Genomic DNA, 17,817 nt, shown 5'->3' on the forward strand with positions numbered 1-17,817 from the left:
TTTTGCAAGGCTGACACACCTATGTGCAGTTTGTTACCACCTCTATTCAAGTGGTTTTTTTGCAGGTGTGACATTTGCTATCTCCATTTGTAGTTCTCTGAATTTGAATCCCTTAGTCTTCCTTCAACCATCAATATGATTTACAGATTTCTAAAGTCTTTCACAACTTTGCACAAAGGCATTGTTCTGCTGATAATACTGCCACCCTCCCCCAAAAATATACCAACAGCAAAACATCTAAGAACTAGATTAGTTTTTATTGTGTGTAGGTGATGGTGCTAATGATAATCTTATTTCTGGCTCTTAGGCCCTAAACTGAGGTACCTTTAATCCATTGATACATAAAAAAGAATATGTGTGATTTTCCTACAGTTAGTATTTTTCCCTACTCTTTTTCTGCGTGCTGATTTTCAGAGGCAGCTCCAGTTCAGTTCACCACAGTCCCACAAACACAAAACGGCAAAGGAGGGTAGTGGGAGGGCGTGCAAGGAGGCTGCTGCAGATCATGCTGTGGACAACTCTGTTCCTCAAAAATGCCAGTTTAAATATGCATCAACCTACAGCTGAGGCACCATTGCAGCTACCTAAGCCAATTGTCACTTGAGCCACCCCAGTGTCCACAGCCTCTCATTTCTGTCACGCTGGGGCTAACACATCCCAATCTGTACAAAAACTCAACCAGCAAAACCAAAGCAATTTGGAGGCAGATCCCTCTCTGAATCAGTGAAACAAGGTGGGAGGTGGTGGGGTACTGCGGGGAGTGTGTGATCTTGGCAACCTAAATTTGTATTAACCTAAACAGCTGTGGAGAGTTACCAGTGGATCTGGCCTGCCCATCCCAGAGCTATTTTCTCCTTCTCCTGGTGTTAGCATTCATCTGTGTTAGGTCGGGGGTAGTTGATCACTCCTTGTTAGCCAGGAACTGAGCAGCAATAAAAACTGCTGTTTGGTGGCTTTTCCGCCTTTGCAAATTCATGGGTTTTCTCCCCCTTTCTGGCAGTCCTGCCATTTTTCTCTATCAATTGCCCTTTCCCTTCTTTTTGAAGGCATTGGGCTTTGTCTCCTCCTGCTGTGTTTATCCCCTTTTAAAGTGAAGTGATATGCAGAGCAGATTGAATATCTCGTGGCTTCCAAAAGTCCTGTCACCATCCATGCCCTTCCTTACAGTGGAAATAGTCACGGTATTTTAATGTCATACATTAGTATTTGAGCATAAATGCTGCTATACTTCAGTCACCTCTACCTTGTAAATTAGCAGGGATGGCTTTCTTCCAGATCTTGAAGAACAGGAACACCATAATACCTGCAGAGCACAGGAGTGCTTCAGCCTTTGAGCATGCTGCAACATAAGTGGTGAGCAGGTAGGGTCAGTTTAACAACCTTGTAGATCTTAAGCAAAGGTTCCACTGAAGTCAATAGTAGTACTTGACAGAGGTTGCAGAACTTGGAGACTGGCTTTATACATGTTACAAAAAGACTCCCATCTGATAAATGGTAAATATAGAGTAAAAAGATTATGTAATTAAAGTTGACAAAATTATTGATAAAACTTTTTGGATCTCTGTTTCAGTGTTTTATTCAGAAGTGTTGACTTAATTAGTTATATCTATATATGGGATAAGTACAGACTCTTTGAACTGCCCTGGGACTCGCCATGGACATGGTATTTGACGCTTCTGGGAGTGGACTTTGCATACTACTGCTTTCATCGCATAAGCCATGGTAAGACTTAACAAGCTCTTAATGTATTAAAATAAAAATTATATGAATTATTTATTAATAAAGTGAGGTATTTAGTTTTGTTTCTATACTTAAACTACTATAAGCATACATAGTTGTTTTTCTTCTCAAGGGTTAGCAGAAACTCACTTTTACTTTGAGCATGGAAAACAGTTTATACATCATAATCTGTATAATAAACGTGGTTATGTGAAACGAGTATCAATTTGAAAGCAGTACCACAGTGAAAGTAAAGTATCAGGGAAAAAATAGGGAGTACATAAAAATTAAGGGTTAGTATCCCTATACGCCTGTATGAGAAATGCAGCATAGTATAGATAAGTATTTCAAAATAATCTAATGGATGTACAAAATGGAGAGTAATAAAAAGAAGGGTGGCCAAAATAATGAAAGGACAGCTGACTAACTTAATGTGTTTTAAAATATATTTTTAATTATTCAATCATTGTTTGATTGGTAAATGAATAAAATTTTTTTCTATACTTTATATATCTATGGGCATAGATATATATGTATGAATAAGTCATGTTAGAAATCCTGTCTGCAATTAACACTTGACTACATAAATGCAAGTCTTGCCTTGTTTTTTTAGAAGTATGTTTTTATCCCTTTTAGCTTTTATACATGAAAGAGAAAATGCACAGCTTAGAAAGGATTTAACTTTTATTTATTGTAACAGTGGAAGCCCATGTAAATCATCCACTCATTCCTCTACACATACATTTGAAGATGTAATAATATCGATCCCTGTGTGCCTGTGTCTTATTACATATTTCTGTTCTATACCGACAACGTATTTTTGTTCTAGCCTTGTATATCCTATCTGAAAATACAGTAACACTTCTATCAATCCAAATTTTGGGCCTGATCTAAAGTCCGTAGCGATGAAGTAAGAATCTTCTTGTTGTTTAAGAGGTTTTGGTCTGGGCTTCTCAAGGCAGACTGCCTATAGCTCGCAAAAGCGGTGGGATCTAGTGACGATAGTTTATGTAATGTGCTTTCAGAAAGGGAAAATGTTTTGATGCCAATAGGTCAGCGGAATATATGGAAGTAGGTAAGAAAGGAGCCTGAGCTGCAGCGGGGAGTGGGAGGGAGGAAGGGTCCCTCCCGGGTGGGGATGGCAGGCAGGCGTGAGAACAATGCAGGGTGGGTGCAGGGGGACAACAATGGTGGGGGGACAGGGCGGGAGGCGAGGAAGCAGGGGGACCTGGAACAATGCAGCCGGGGGGACATCGCGGCCGGGAGCTGGGAGCCCTGCGTGGGTGTACGCGAGACTGGGAATATGCTTCGCAAACAATGACATTAACAGTGCTGGCAGGGCTACAGCCTCAGGCTGAGAACTGGACCAGAGCGGGAGGCTATTCTTGCATTTTAAAATAAAAATAATTGCCTTCAAGTGTTGGAAAATCACTAGCCAGGCTGTGCTTTCACTGGAGTCAGTGGTAGAATTCCCACTGGCAGAGAAGAGAGCAGGGTCAGTTCTGTGCTCTCTAAAGCAATTGCATGTATTTCTGTTCGTGCAGCAACTTTGCATTTACTCGTCTGTTTTTCTCTATTCAAAGGGGGTTGCACACTTTGAAATGAATCTTGCTAGCTGTTTTAGAATTAAAATCCAAACCAATTCTGCCTAAATGTAATGGAGTTGAGGAAACCGTATAAGAAAATACTGCTCTTGTCTTAATAAGGTCAGTGCTGAGCATTCAATAAATGTTAATTTACTCTCCAGATTACAGAAATATTGCTTGCAGTTAGGTCTGAGCTACTCAGCAGGGAACTGATGCAACATTGTAGAACATCACTTGAAGTGGAGATTTTAGTTTAACCAGTGCTTTTTTCTCTGGTCAAGCAATGATGAAATCTGTAGCACAGCAACACAGCTGCGAAAGTTGGCCACTTTGGAAGTTGTTAAGGAAATTTAAGTGTAGGAGGTGGGTTTAAAAAGTAAATTGTAAACTCATGAAAAATACCTTTGCACTTTGAGAGGCCAGGGCACTGAAACAGTCTCTGGTATAAACGGACAAAACACCCTTGCACTGGAAAGTGACAGGGCCTGGTAATTCAGGCTTGGATCCCAGAGCAAGGTTAAAAATTAATAGCACATGTATATCCCAGGAAATTCAAGCTGTGTGGGCTTATGTGTGGGGATGTAAATAATAGCGCTAATTGTTTCAAACTGGAAAACTAAAATTCAGATTCATTTTGCAGTTGCATCTTAATACTTTATTAATTTTGATAAAAATAATCATCAACACATAGCTTTACTTGTCTCCCAAGCAATAATGTGATAACTCGAAGCCCTGTCTTTTTACTACCTTATCTCATCTCATGTTGTCCATGCAATAATTGGATTGTCCGTTCTGCTATTTGAAGAAATCGTCTGAGTCATTACAGATTTTAAAGTTTCTTCTGTAGCAGAAACTCTACTATACAGTATCAGGTTTTTACCCAGCACTTGGGAAGCTATTTTTTCCTCTTCACTATATGTGTGTAATAGCTATTATCATAAACTGAAGTTATACAGCAACAAGAGGAAGTATTTTTAGGTGTGATCTCATTTTGCAAAGGATAGAGTTATTCTAAGTATGTGCTTGTATTTTCCATTGTTTGCAGTAGCCACTAAAAAGTTAGCAAATAAAATGTTTCACCAGTTATTCCAGCATTCTTCTGGGCTTGATCCAACAGCCATTGCAGTCAATGGGAGTACTTGGTTAGCCACTGCTTTTTCTCCTGGTGTTTTAATGAATTTATAAATCAATGTAACTCTTCCCTTTGTTTCAGTAAAAACACCCGTTGTGGCTGTATTAAGGAGAAAAGAAAGCTGTAGAAAATCACAGGTTTTGGTTTTATATATTTTTTTTTTTTCAGGGAAGGATATGTGTGGGTTTGGGGGATTTTTACCAGTTATTTTAATCTAGCATATCTGGATTACCCTTGAAGCTTCCCCTCCAGGTGCAGAGTCCTTGCAGAGTTACTCTTGCAGGAGAGGGGGATTCGGTGGTCCCAGAGCAGTGCCAAGCCCCAGCCGTGGTGCAGCACACACCTCCCCGTGCCCTGGCCTCACAGATACTCCTGTTGCAGCTACATGACAACGGCAGTAAGGAATTTGGAGGCTCTGTAAACTAATTTCTTTAGCAGCCACACCTTTTAATCAGGGGAGGAAATCTAGAGACTTCCAGATCCAGGCAAAAACAAGAGGCGCACTTGTGTGGAGCCCAGGTCCCGGCAGTGGAGCGGCTGGCTCTGGTGCGGGGTCTCTGCTGGGCCCAGGGGCACCCCCTGTCTGAGCAGAGCCCTTGGCAGCGGCTGCGCTCCCAACCCTGTGCCCCAACAGGGGACAGTGGGGACCTGTAAAACTCTGGTCCTCAGTGTCAGGGAGTCGTTTTTAATCTGTGCTCCCCACGGGGATTGCATCCTGCAGAGCAGTGTGATTTTCTGTCAGCCAGGGGACCCTCCTCTCCTCTTTCAGGCCTTGGAAGAAGCTGTCCAAGTCTGGCAGCCAGCAGATTTAGAGAGCCTGTGTCTTTTTAACGGCAGCTTCCAACACCTCTTCTTTTGTTCTCCTTTACTGCTGGGGAATTTCCATTGCTTCAGCGTCCCTCCCCTCAGACAACCTGGGAGAAGCGCGTTTCCTTCAGCAGGCCTGACCTCCGCAGCAGCTGCATTGTTCTGCCAGGGCTGCGGCGGCCCGTGTCAGCCGCTTGCCCCCATTGTCTGCTGGTGGCTTCCAGCTGCCCTGTGGGATACGTGACACGGTCCCTGTCAGCAACGGGCCGAGCCAATATGAGCTGATGGTTTGAGTTATGTGCAGAGGTCATAAAGTAGACCTCAACTGATAAGCGTATCCTCAGCAGATTCCCCAGCTGCTACATAAAATGTTGAGTTAATGGCGTGTCTCTTAATAATTCTGAGTTTGTTTGTGGTGGATGAGAAATAAGTCTTCTACTACACCAGGCATATTGTGGAGAAATAGGCTCCAAGTTCCACAGATTCTCCCACCCCACAGGACCGATATTTTGGCCAAAGCCAGCTTCTGAAGGGTCAGAAGTCAAAGAAGAAAACCTGAAAACTCATTTCAGTTTTGTCCCTCAAAAGGCCATGCCTCAGATATGTGGCAGAATGTCTCAGCTGAGGATATTGAGGAGGTTTTCTTTCTATGATTTCCAATAATCCGAAGCTTTGTGAACTTCTCATATTCTGTTTTGTATAATTTTAAAAAGTGGGTTTCCCTGTTCATGGCTTACATTGCTTCTTACTTTTCTCCCAGTAAGCATCTTTTCTTACAGTTTCATAGAACAACTTCTTCAGCAGCAGAGCTGACTTCAGAAGTTTCTGGCTGCTCTTTCCTACACCATGATGCAGTTTGCCACCTACTCGGTTCTGGAAAACACCTCCTGCACCACGACTATGTGCCTGAGGTCACTGAAACAGTCCATTTTGAAGAACAGAGCTGTGTTGAGTTTCCTAAACAATTTGGCTCAGTTCAGTAGTCATGGTGTCAACTTAGCTGTGGTCGAGGACATAAGCAACATAAGCCAGACTGGCTAGCACAGAATCTATGGGAAACTTGGAGACTTCAGAGAGAGCAGAGAGAATTTTCTCTGTCGGTAGTGCACAGGCAGGTAACTCACTCTTTTGTAAGGACCCAGAATGGACAAATTGAGGCAGGTAGCATCTCAAGATTCATGCCGTTAAAATGACTGAAATAGGCAACAGTAAACCCCAGTCCTGTTCTTTCTGCTAACAGTATACGTAGTCTGCAATAATAATCCTGATATTATCGCTCTGGACACCAGTGCAATGCTGATGTGGAACGAGGAGATAAGTTTGAACTTGCAAGCCTGTGAAGACAGCAGGGCTCACAGTCTCTTCACCATCTACATTTACTGCTCATTTTGGGAGGTTGCATTGGAATCATATGATAGTGCTATCTTTATTTATCTGACCCATTCCTGCCTTTGAAGTGCTCCTTTCATCTGCATTTTATAATGTATTTGTCTGAAGTTGGTATATTAGAATGGACTTGTTCAGCAGATTTTATATTAAGATTTGATAGTATATTGATATAATCTTGGATTTAAAGGATTTCAGATTTATGGGAAAGTCATTATAATAAAATTATGTCTGACTTTTGTTACTGGCAATATGGTCAGAGACACAAAGTTTTCTTTTTGGGAAGATCTGTATTCCCCTAGAAATACGGTAAATGACAATGTTCTTTTACATGTCAAAGACTCCATCTGAGGGGCAGAGGGAGAGGGTTGTGTGCTGGTGGGTTTTTAGGCTTGTCCTTGCACTCTCTTATCTGACCAGAAATTCAGTACTATATTGATTATCCAGCGTGAAACAAATTTAATTCCACCCCAGTGAAAGATAGAAAACTTTGGGAACTGTCAAGTGCCTGAGTGAGGCTCTGCTCTTTCTCGTGTCACAGCTTGTGTTGATTGCAAAGGGAATTGATACCCAGTGATTAAGAGAAAAATATTCTCTTCTTGTGAATTTTAGAGAAAACATTTTTTGCCATTCTGTCAGGTGTTTTTTCTTATTTTTTTTAAACAGGCTTGGGAGAGCAGGATATTAAAATGCTGACTCTGCTTGCCTCACAAAAATAGCAAAAGCAATAGCTGGTTGTCATATTTTCTGTTCTATCTTCTGAATGATTCTAGTATAATACCTGCAGACAGCATAACATGAATTGAAAATAAATAGAGTTCATGTGATTATGATTCATTCCCTGCCTTCCAAGTCCACTGTAAATAAACGACACCATTTGTTATTTCTGTATGCTTGTTTTTATACCTGTATCTTTTACCTTTCTCTGACTTTTCAGAAATAAGAGGTGCTCCTTTACCAAGTGTCATTTAATTTTCTGAGTGGACACTAAATTTGTAGAAGACCACTGTCTATCTAAGCAAACCAAAATATTGCATTTCGTTTTGAAATGTAAATATATATTTTGGTTGAGAAAGTTCACCTGAAAACGACCTCAGCTGCAATGAGGCTTCCTGACATGGAGTGGTCTAGGGTCCCATAAAATTATAGGAGCCTTCTTGTATTGTTTTCAGGTTGTTATTGTTCGTAATAAGTTCCTGTTGTTTGAAAGACTGATTTCTTGTATACTGGCAAGAATAATGTCCTGATATGAAGTGAGGTTGACTCATTTAGTCTGTTAAATTTATTGTGGCACATGCAGAGATAACAAGCCCCTTCTGTTTTACTTTAGAAGCTGTGAGATAAGTGACTTTCTGAAAAATCTCCATAACATGAAGAGCTTGGAAGATGGAAATAAGAGGAAAGCCACTAGAGCGTTCTCACTTAATTTTAATTTCTGAATATCCAAAAGACATTTACAGGTGAATAGATTTTCTAAATATGTGAAATGCCAGAGGTTATTAAGAATTATGATGACAACCAATCTGCCAAGAAGTTGTATGGCAGACAAAGTGGTTGGCCATGGATTTTTGGCTCTTTAGAGCTACTGCCTCAGAGTGGGAATATGATGTAGCAGAGGACAGGACATGTCTCATTGCTATAGGTGAGGAATATAGAAGGATACCAGCAGAAAAGTCAGTATACACTTGCCATGATTTTTATAGGTTTTCTGTAAATACTTGGTAATTGCTTTTCTTTGTCGCAGGATACTGGGAGAGGTGGACCTCTATGGTTGTTATTAGGGCTTCATATGTGTATGAAAGCAATCTTTTTGAAATTTTCTGATATACCAATATATCTTTTAAATATCATGACATATGCATTCCTGAAAGCGTGAGCTGACACTATTATGACACTTCTTATACCAAACGTTCAGGTGGTAATTCCATCTCCTCTCAGCACTGTTTATCTTTTCTCAGGCTTCCACCATGAAGAGGCCTGGCAAGCTCCCCAGTACAAAGTGAAAAAGAAACCATATTCCTCCGTTTTCCTTGCTAGTCGTCTTTTCTTATGATTGGGAAAAGGGGCCAGCACAGTTAATACTCCTCTTAAATATCACACAAATCCTGCTTTGAGGATTTACATAAAACATTGGCATTCTTGAGGCTCTATATGTAGACATGCATTTGCTAGAGGTACCTATTATGGGTGTTTGGAGGGTAGAGTTTCATCTTTTTCCTACCTGCAGTGCCTGGATTGTTCCTGAGTGCACAGACTGGGGAAAACACTCTGGATCAGCTTGCACAAAATCAAGTTTGTAACATGCTTTTAAAATAAAACATTAGAAAATGTAGAATAAATATCCTTAAATATTCAAAGCTGTGGGAAAAAATCACTGGGTTTTTTTTCACTTAAAATTTTCTTTAAGGTGGTAAAACCTAAAATTTCTGAAGCTTGAAATGAATTAAAAAAGGCATTTGTGAAATGACTGTCTTCTGAGATACCCAGGAAACATTCACAGTATATGGACTGAGCAGGTGGATGTAATGAAGAAACCCACACATTGCACACATGGCTGTTGTGATTACAGTCATGCTCCTGACTATTAAACTAATCTGACAGAAGCATCACTGCACATGAACAACTTAAAACAGTATCTTATGGGATGAAGTGGGAGAAGAAATTTTGCTATAAATTAGCATGGATTGAACATTCAAAAAGTCAGCTGTCTTCACACATTTGTATCCTTGGCTATTGCTGCCCTCTAGTCTGTGCATGTGCATTTTAACCGGGAAAAAAATCACTCCCTTTTTAGTCTGAGTGGAAACATGAGTATGAAAGCATCTAACTCACTATGCAGAGAAACAGTTCATTTGACATGCTTTTCCAAGTGTGCTGCTGAAAACCAATGAAATGGTGCATAACACTTGTACTTCTTAAGGTGTTATAGAACATAAAGTAAAATATGAATTATCCAAGTTTTAAAGTGAACCTTTTGCAGTTAGTGCATGTGGGAGTGGAGAAACTAGTTCTTCTGCAATAGTGTGAAGATACGGGGCTTTACCTGAAAAAAAGATTTGAAATAGTTCCATTACACACTATTTGACCAACTAAATGTTTTAGAACCACCTTCAATCAGGTAACTTCGTAAGTTGAAGAGAGAGACTGTACGTTTGGAATTTTAACTACTTCCAAGTTCTAGAAAAGCAGTGCAGCTATGTCTGTCTTTTATTCTTTTTTTGAAACTTATATTTAGAGTAAGTGAAAACCCACCTGAGAATATATATTCTTTTTTCTCTTGACCTAATTTTAATCCATGTTACTTATTTCAGCTAAAGGCTTCTTACTTAGAAACATAAAAATGCTCACTAATACCTATTTCCTGAATAAGCTGCACACAGATCACTTCATTCAGGCTCATTTTAAACACATTTTTTTCCTAAACCAATTTTAATTACTTTGGAGATGTCAGTTTTGGATACAGCAGCTTTGCAGACTGTCTTGCTGTAGGGCTTTGTCCTAGACTGGAGGGATGTTTGAAGGTGGGCAAAGTTCATTTTTATGCCCCTTCCATGTTTTGCCAATCTCTTGGAATTAGTAGGTTATCAATGAAAAGTAGCAAATGTAGTGACAGTTTTAAATTTGTGATATGAAAAAGTGATTGTAAGGAATTTGATTTAGAGTAAAAGCACACGTCATGTAATTCAGCAAACAGCAGCAGGGGTAACTACTTTTTGTCACTAAGTTTTAAAGTAGAAGCAGAGGCCTAGAGATGTAAAAGGCATTGTTAAAACAGATGGCCCACTGAAATGCTTGTGCTTTTTCTGTTACAAAAAGAAGTTGTTTTTCTCCTGCTGTGCTAGTAAAAATTGCCTGATCATTATTGCTCTGTTTTTCAGTCTGTATAATTTTAGCATGGAGAAAGAAATGCACAGAATGCTGTCTCTCTGCATCCCTGCCTCTGAAGCAGCGCTTTACTTAATAGTCATTGTGAAGACCTATAGTATTTTGTAGTTTCAAAGAGCTGTTTTGAATTTTCTTTTCAAACACTTCTCAAACTGTCCAGAATTTAGCTTTGGAGCACCTTCACAGTCTACCTGCAGGGAAAGGTAAGGTGGCTCCTGGGACATGTGTGCAGTTCTGTGGCTGGGGGATGTGGAGCAGGGACATGGACCCAGCTCTCCTTCTGGGGAGATGGGCCGTTCTGAAGGGCTTGGGCTTGCACTTCTGTTCTTCAGCAGGGTATTGTTAAAACTCTCATTTCTGGAGTATTAGGACTAAGGATGTATCAGAAATACCATTGCTCTTTCCATTTATTTCGTGCTCTTTTTGCAATTTTTTCTGTAATTTAAATAGTGTGTATCCATAATTACATGTGTATCTTATGCATGTATACACAGACATTTTTTAAATTATATGTGGTATTAAGTTGTGACTGAAGTATTTCCCAGTGTGTACAATTGATCATTTCAGAATTAGCTAAAATTTTAAAAAAAATAAGTTAAGATAAAGATTGTGCTTTGCTAATTACACCCTCAGTTTTACTGACTGATGTGCACTCCTTGCAAAGAATAGGCACATGATTATTTGCAAATTTGAAAAAGCTTTTTTTTTTTCCTTTGAGTAAGAAATTTAAAATTACTTTTTAAAGCAGAGTAGAAGTGCATTCCACCCCAGCCCCCAAATGGCAAGCTGTTCCTTTCAGGATATTACTCAGATTTCTAGAAGCTGGATGTCTGTAATAGTTTCCCTTGCTTGCTAAAAATCTAGTGAGGCCATTACCATTTAAAATACTTTATTATACATTTCAAGATTGGCAATTAATATTTAAAGTGTGTGTGGAGCAGACAAAATATTATTGTGTCTGGACAATGTTCTTTGCATGTATGTTTCCTTCAATGCATCTTTATTGCCTTAATTAAAGTATTTAAACTGCCAAAAATGCTTTTTAAGTGTAGGAATGGTGATGTTTTCCACATCACACTCTATCTAAACTGATAGCATGCTGGTGGAAGATGTAACAATAAAAATTGCTAGCCAGTTTTTTTGCCTTTTCCCCCCTCTTTTTAATAGCTAAAATTATCAGTAAATCCTTTTTTGGCATAACTTTTCTTTTTTCCCAACCACAGGTATTTAAATAACCTACAGTATTTCTCCATTAGTTTTTCTCAAGAATTAGTAATTATCAAACCTGAATAAATTCAGCAAGGTTAAATATTTTAGAAGTTAAATTACTTTTTTAAATCTTAATGAAGATACGCTCTAAATAGAATGTAAATATCCTGTTGCAAGAAGATATCTGCAATGTTCTCTTGTATAAAGCTGTATGAAAGACAGGTATCCTAAATAAGAATCACTCAGCTGTTATAGTATTCATAGCTGGGTTTTTTTAAAGCACTTGGATTTGGGCACTGGATGTTGGCCTCTGCAAATTATTTTGAGAGCTAAATGCAAACTGAAGCATTGTGAAAATGTCTTTCTGTTGATGGCAACCAAAAATTGTGACTATTTAAGTCATATTGGTATGCATGCATGGGGAAGTCCAGGGTTTTGTAGGGTCCATGAGGACTCTTGAATCTATCTAGTTACTAACTTTCCAGAAACTCTTACAAACTTTTCCTCTGAAAAAAAATGAAACAACATTCAGCCTCTCTGATGAGGACAAGTAAGTGGCAGTCATTACGCAGACTTACTAGGAAAATGGGGGGGGGGGGGGGGGGGTATTGCTTCAGAGAATGCAGAGCAACCTGGACATGCAATTTGTAAACATGGGTGAGATTCTCCCTTGCTACTTTTAATAAAATTAGAAGAATTTCTTTCTATTTAATGATCATATTCCACACATATCACTGTTCTAAGCATACCTTGCCATTTTATAGTTGCAAGTTCAGCAGTGGCAAAACTATTGCTCAGTATAAAAAGGGGAGTGCAGAATCTCAGACTGTAATAACACTATGCCATGCGACATGTTTTCACAAGGAATCATTTCAGACATCAGTGATGTCAGGTTCATGCCTTCCATCAACTGGAAACTGGCCTATTAAAGTGAGACAGAAAAAGGTAAGTTTTTCCTTTTGATTTTACAGCACAGTGGTGTAAGGAAAGTAGATGCTTTATATGTGCATCATATATTTTACATGCTTTTGTGTTTTTATTTAACTTCATTTTAAATTATAGTTCCTATTAACACATATGGATGCTCAGATCCTAAAAAGTTTGTAGTCATAAAATCTCATCTTTTCTTCAGTAAGGTAACCTATAGTGTGCTACAGATACAAAAATAAAAAGTGTTTCTTACCCAAAACTACCTTTTAATTATTATACTCTTGACTGGAAATTACCTTCTGTCTAAAAAAAGAAACAAAATAAATAAGTAATTAAAAAAAGAAACTGTTCCTGCATTGTTTGTTGCTTAGAAATGATGCGAGGCAGGAATGAGCAAACCTGTCAAAGCCAACTCTCAAGTCTTTCCCACTATTTGTGGCTTTGCTTTTCTGATTGCTCTTATCCACTCATTCTAACATGAAATTTTAATTCTTTTAAATTATAAATGTTGTTGTGGTACTTAAACATGAATTTTATTTGTTGATTTAAAGTTGAAAAATAAATCTAGAAGTAGTATAGAGAAATGCAGAGCTAAGTATGTAACCTCGTTATATCATTAGCAGCTTCCTTTGTACCATATGGTTAAAATGAATCTGAGTCATGAATGCTTTGTGGCATTCCTATGGGACAAATGGCAGTGTGCAAAGTGCCCACAGTACACATAAAATAAATACATTCTAAATTTTAAGAAGCTGTGATATTAATTTATGCTCTTTTGTCTTTAAATATGGTATGATTTTCAAGTTAAACTCTCTTCTAAGAGCACTTCCACTTCACCAAGCAGAGTGAAGCTAGAAAGCATGAAGCTGGTTTGAAGAAATAACAAAGGAAAAGTGAATGCAACCTCAGTTGAACAACAGACTTAAAAAAACCTCGTTGCATAATTTGAGTTCTTGTCCAAAACATTTTGCTAAGCAATTCAGATTGGATACCAGTTTGGTGATTTGGAAAATTTAAAGTCAGCAGTAGCTTCAAATTACTGAATAGTAAGAAAAACTAAATTCATATTTAGATAGATTCAGAAATGATTACAGAAATACGTATCTTTGGTAATAACAACTGAGTCTCTTAGAGCGGTTTTTGGTTTTATTCCCCCCATAATTAAACTTCAAAGTGTTTTGCAAAGGAGGTAAGTGTCATTATGCCTCTCTAAAATAGGGGAAGGAGAGCACAGGCAGATGAAGAGACTTCTAGAACAGTGGCAGAGCAAGGGACAAACTCAGGGGTGACCTCCTCAGGCTGGTTCCTCCAGTCCAAAGGCAGTGCTTCCATTAAAACAACTCTACAAAGAAGGTTATTTTATTTTAAATTAATTGATTTTGGTTTGTAACTATCCCAAATCTGAAGTTTAATTGGCATAAGTTTTGCTATATAATTTATTCACAAATCAGTCTGTATTCTGATTTGAATGTTTTCTTCTGGATATATGTAACACTTTAAAATAAAAAAAAAAGCCTGTTTAAAGATGTATGATATTTTGCATGTATTGCAGATATAACTGTGTAATAAATACAATTGCATATGTATGCTCCCTGTGGCTTCAGAAGTACATACTCACAGAATAAAAACTACAGTCAAAGGAATCCAGACTGCTTATTTTTATACTTACTGATATCCCAGGGAAAAGGTAAAAAGCAGTTTATAAAACCTGGACAAAAGAAGGATGTAACTTTTTTTTTTGTACTCCCCTGGGCTGAATCTCAGCTGAAATAACTGACAGTTTTTGGACTTACCGAAGGAAATGATGAGTGAAGATAAATATCCAGATGTTTGCAGGCCAGATGTGTAAGGTTACATTTTGGAAGGCATGAATGCTCTACCTGTGTCTTCTGAGAAGGAAGTTGTAAATAGTAAACATGTTAAATTTTTATTTCTACAACTTTTTTTGGGAAAAAAAGGGGTTCAGAGAAAAATTCTGTTTTGCCTTCCATCTAGCGTCTTAAAAACAGATGCAGGTTGCACATGCAAATTTGCACTGCACACAAGTGGGATTTTTCAATACCCATTATGTCTGTGTGGCTAACTTAACACCCTTTGTGCATTGTTTTTAATTTAGGTAGGGGAGATGCAGCTTATGGAACTGTCTTAATTTTCCAGCAGTAGGAAATAGGTGTGTCGAGCCTTCAAAAGTTTCCTATTTTCTGTTCCCATGTTTCAAGCTCCTTATTTACGACAACAAAAATTTCAAACCTTGACTTTTTCCCCTCTTTCACCCGCCTACGCTGTCTCTCCCTTTCCCACCTAACATACAGATCTGCTTCTTTTCAAATAAGTTGTTGGAAGCGGCTGCCTGCTCATAGAGCAGCACAGCTCATCTCAGCTTGTGCTTGCTCTCAAACTTGGGAAGAGGAAAGAAAAATCTTGTAAAAGTCAAGTAAATAACTTAGCTGCTAGGCAGTAGGAAAAATATTGGATTTGATTGTGTATTATTCCCATATGGGTGAGATATATTTAAAATTGAAAAGGAAACCAGCTCCCTTAAAACTTAAAGGGACAGATTTTCAAAAATTGGCAGCCAATTTTCACCTATAATTGTACTTAATGTGGAAGGGATTTTCCTCTGCTGATGAGGGATAAGAGGGTCTTGCCACCAGACTAGCAGCGACGCAGAGGAGGCCCCTTCCAGCACGTAGGTGTTGTTACTTGCCAGATCTTTCTCTCCTTCCTTGGGCTAAAGATCTCCCATGGCCTGCAGGGCCCCAGAGAGGCAGTGAGGGCTGGAGCCTGCCCCAGTGCATGGGAGGTGATGAACTCAGTTATGTGAACTCCTTACTCCTTTAGGAGCTCCAAAACAAGCATGTCAAAAGTGAACCTTTTTTTTTTTTTTTTTTTTTTTTTATTTTCTTCCGAAAGAGAAAAAGGCTTTTACACAGGGTTATCCTTTTCCTGGGCTGGCAGTGTTGCAACATGTTCGAGCCCTGCAAACTCCCTTAAATGGCATGGCCTGTAATTGTAAATGGAAACAGCCTTGAAGGGCTTTTTGTTTGTTGTGTTCATGTAGACTTGTTTTTGTATTCCCATTCTGCCAGTGTGTAAATTCATTAAAAGACATAATAACCATATAATTACAGAAGTCCAGTCTCTTCCTCAGAAAAATTAGAGAGCTTCCAGAAATCCTTGTCTCAAAGACACAGGCTGTCCAACACCCGATTTCTTCAATGACTGACTTGTTTTTTCCCAGTTGTGTATGAAAACAAATAGGGTCTGGAGCATGACCTGAAGATCAGCCATTGCAAGTGTATAGAAATAGCTTGTTTTAATTTCAGTTTAATCCTTAAAACATTGCTTGGAAGTGTCACGTACTCAGGACAAGGGAGAATGTTAAAAGGTGCAAAGAAAGTGTGGAGGTATCACCAGATGCAGCACATACTGTGACAAGTATTTGCCTATAGAGAGAGAAGGGAAGTGGTTAAGAAGAGAGAACAAGGAAAAGGGATGAAGAGTGACCATGAAAAAGAAGCGATGCAGTTGCAGTGGTGTATATATACATACGTATAAAGTGGTATAATCCTGGTCCTGGGAGGCCATCCCTGCTCCTAGGGCAGCTGCTGCTCCTCATGACAGAATAAATTGCCAGGCCTTGGGGAAAAAAAACCCTTCAGCTAAAGGTTGAGTGATGAGCTGGCACTCAGAAGCTGCCCTGATGGAAGCTGGTCCATCACTGTGGTTATGGTGGGCACCACAACCCCCTGGGAAGGCAGAGGTTCTGGACTGTGCCACCCACCTGTTCTTCCCACTTATGGCTGTGGTTTCCTCATGTGGGGAGGGGGTGGGTGTGGGTGGGCAGGACAGCAGTGACAAAACACATCGTTCAGATTTGCTAGTCAAACTTTTGTTTTTCAGGCATGTTGTGGTGGCTTATATGCATGTGTTGCCAGGTCTTGCAGTATTATTGTCTGTCTCAATAACTTTATTTGCAGTGTTGGTTTTGCTGAGATTATTTTTCTTTGGCTTTGATTTTTGTGCTTATAGGACTCATTTACTTGGTTTTGTTCTGCATCTTGGAGAAGTGAAATCATTTTTATAATAATGGAAAGGGTCTAGACTACAGCAGTCGAAGCACTAAGAAATTTTAGATACCACAACAATAACTGTATAGAAGGAGAAGGCTGGGGCAGGCAAGGTTGGGTACATTCAGATAGGAACATGCTGTGGGTCGGCCTGTATGAGTGGGACAGGGAAGCGCTGCTGGATGCGGGGGAGAGTGTGGGGAGGGCTGGATGGAGCAGAGGAATGTGACAGAAAACAGTAGGCATTGGAGCAGTGTGGAGGAATGTATGTGGAGTCAGGATGAGTTTAAGAGGAGTGGTCTGAGGCTGAGGGAGGAAATTTATGATGTATAGATTTATGGTTACTGCATGAAAAAGTTGAGGGATAAAGCTTTGTCCTATTGAAGCCTGCAGAAGTTCTGCTGTTCGTTACAAAATGAGAGTTTGCACCAAAAATGAAGTACTCTTTTTATATGAGGCTCTAAGAAATCCTCTGGTTTTGTATAAAGCTAAAATGAAACTATAGCAGTTTGATCAGCCCTCTCTGGTCTGCTGAAAATACTCTAGTCACTTCCCAATTAGTTATGCTTCAAAAACTTGTGATTGTCAAGCAAGTATAAAGACTTTTCAATGTGTAGAACTGGCAATAGTAGTTTTTAGTGGATGAGTTGGGTGAAATTGTCCTCCACTCTCTGTTACAAAGGAAAAGGAAAAGGCAGTGCTAGAGGACTATATTTTTATGTATATTCTGTATGGGGGGGTTGTATATTTTTTTATCTCTTTAGAGATATCTCAGATTTTTCATTTGATTATGTTCAATAAAAGGCTGTAGTAATATTTTTTAGTTACATACAGATTCGTATCTATTAGTTGAGTAATACAAGCATCCCTTGAGAGGTGCGCTACTGAGTGTTAATATAATTGCTGAAAAGTTTCACACATTTTCTTAGCTGGGAATAATACCTAATATGTAGTGTCTTTTGTGTGAGGTGATAGCACAACATTTTACACATTAATCAAAATAATTCACAGAGCTTACTTCATCTTCCACTCTAGTAGGATATGGTTACTACACAAATAACTTTAGGACAGGAAGTAAGAATAATACTGTAAT

General features: G+C 39.0%; 1 protein-coding gene across 2 annotated transcripts in view; it reads left to right on the forward strand.

Moving 5' to 3' along the window:
* The window catches only part of AGMO (alkylglycerol monooxygenase), a 195,169-nt gene that overhangs the window by 18,597 nt on the left and 158,755 nt on the right, over positions 1-17,817 (forward strand). Inside the window, exon 3 of one of the 2 annotated variants that reach the window (XM_040590914.1) lies at positions 1,628-1,722. In XM_040590914.1, coding sequence (XP_040446848.1) covers positions 1,628-1,722 — 95 coding nt within the window. Of the gene's footprint in view, positions 1-1,570; positions 1,723-17,817 lie in introns of both variants that reach the window. The other variant, XM_040590913.1, reaches the window with a different exon arrangement.

Source organism: Falco naumanni, chromosome 4 (genome assembly GCF_017639655.2).
Source record: "Falco naumanni isolate bFalNau1 chromosome 4, bFalNau1.pat, whole genome shotgun sequence".
Classification (NCBI taxonomy): domain Eukaryota; kingdom Metazoa; phylum Chordata; class Aves; order Falconiformes; family Falconidae; genus Falco; species Falco naumanni.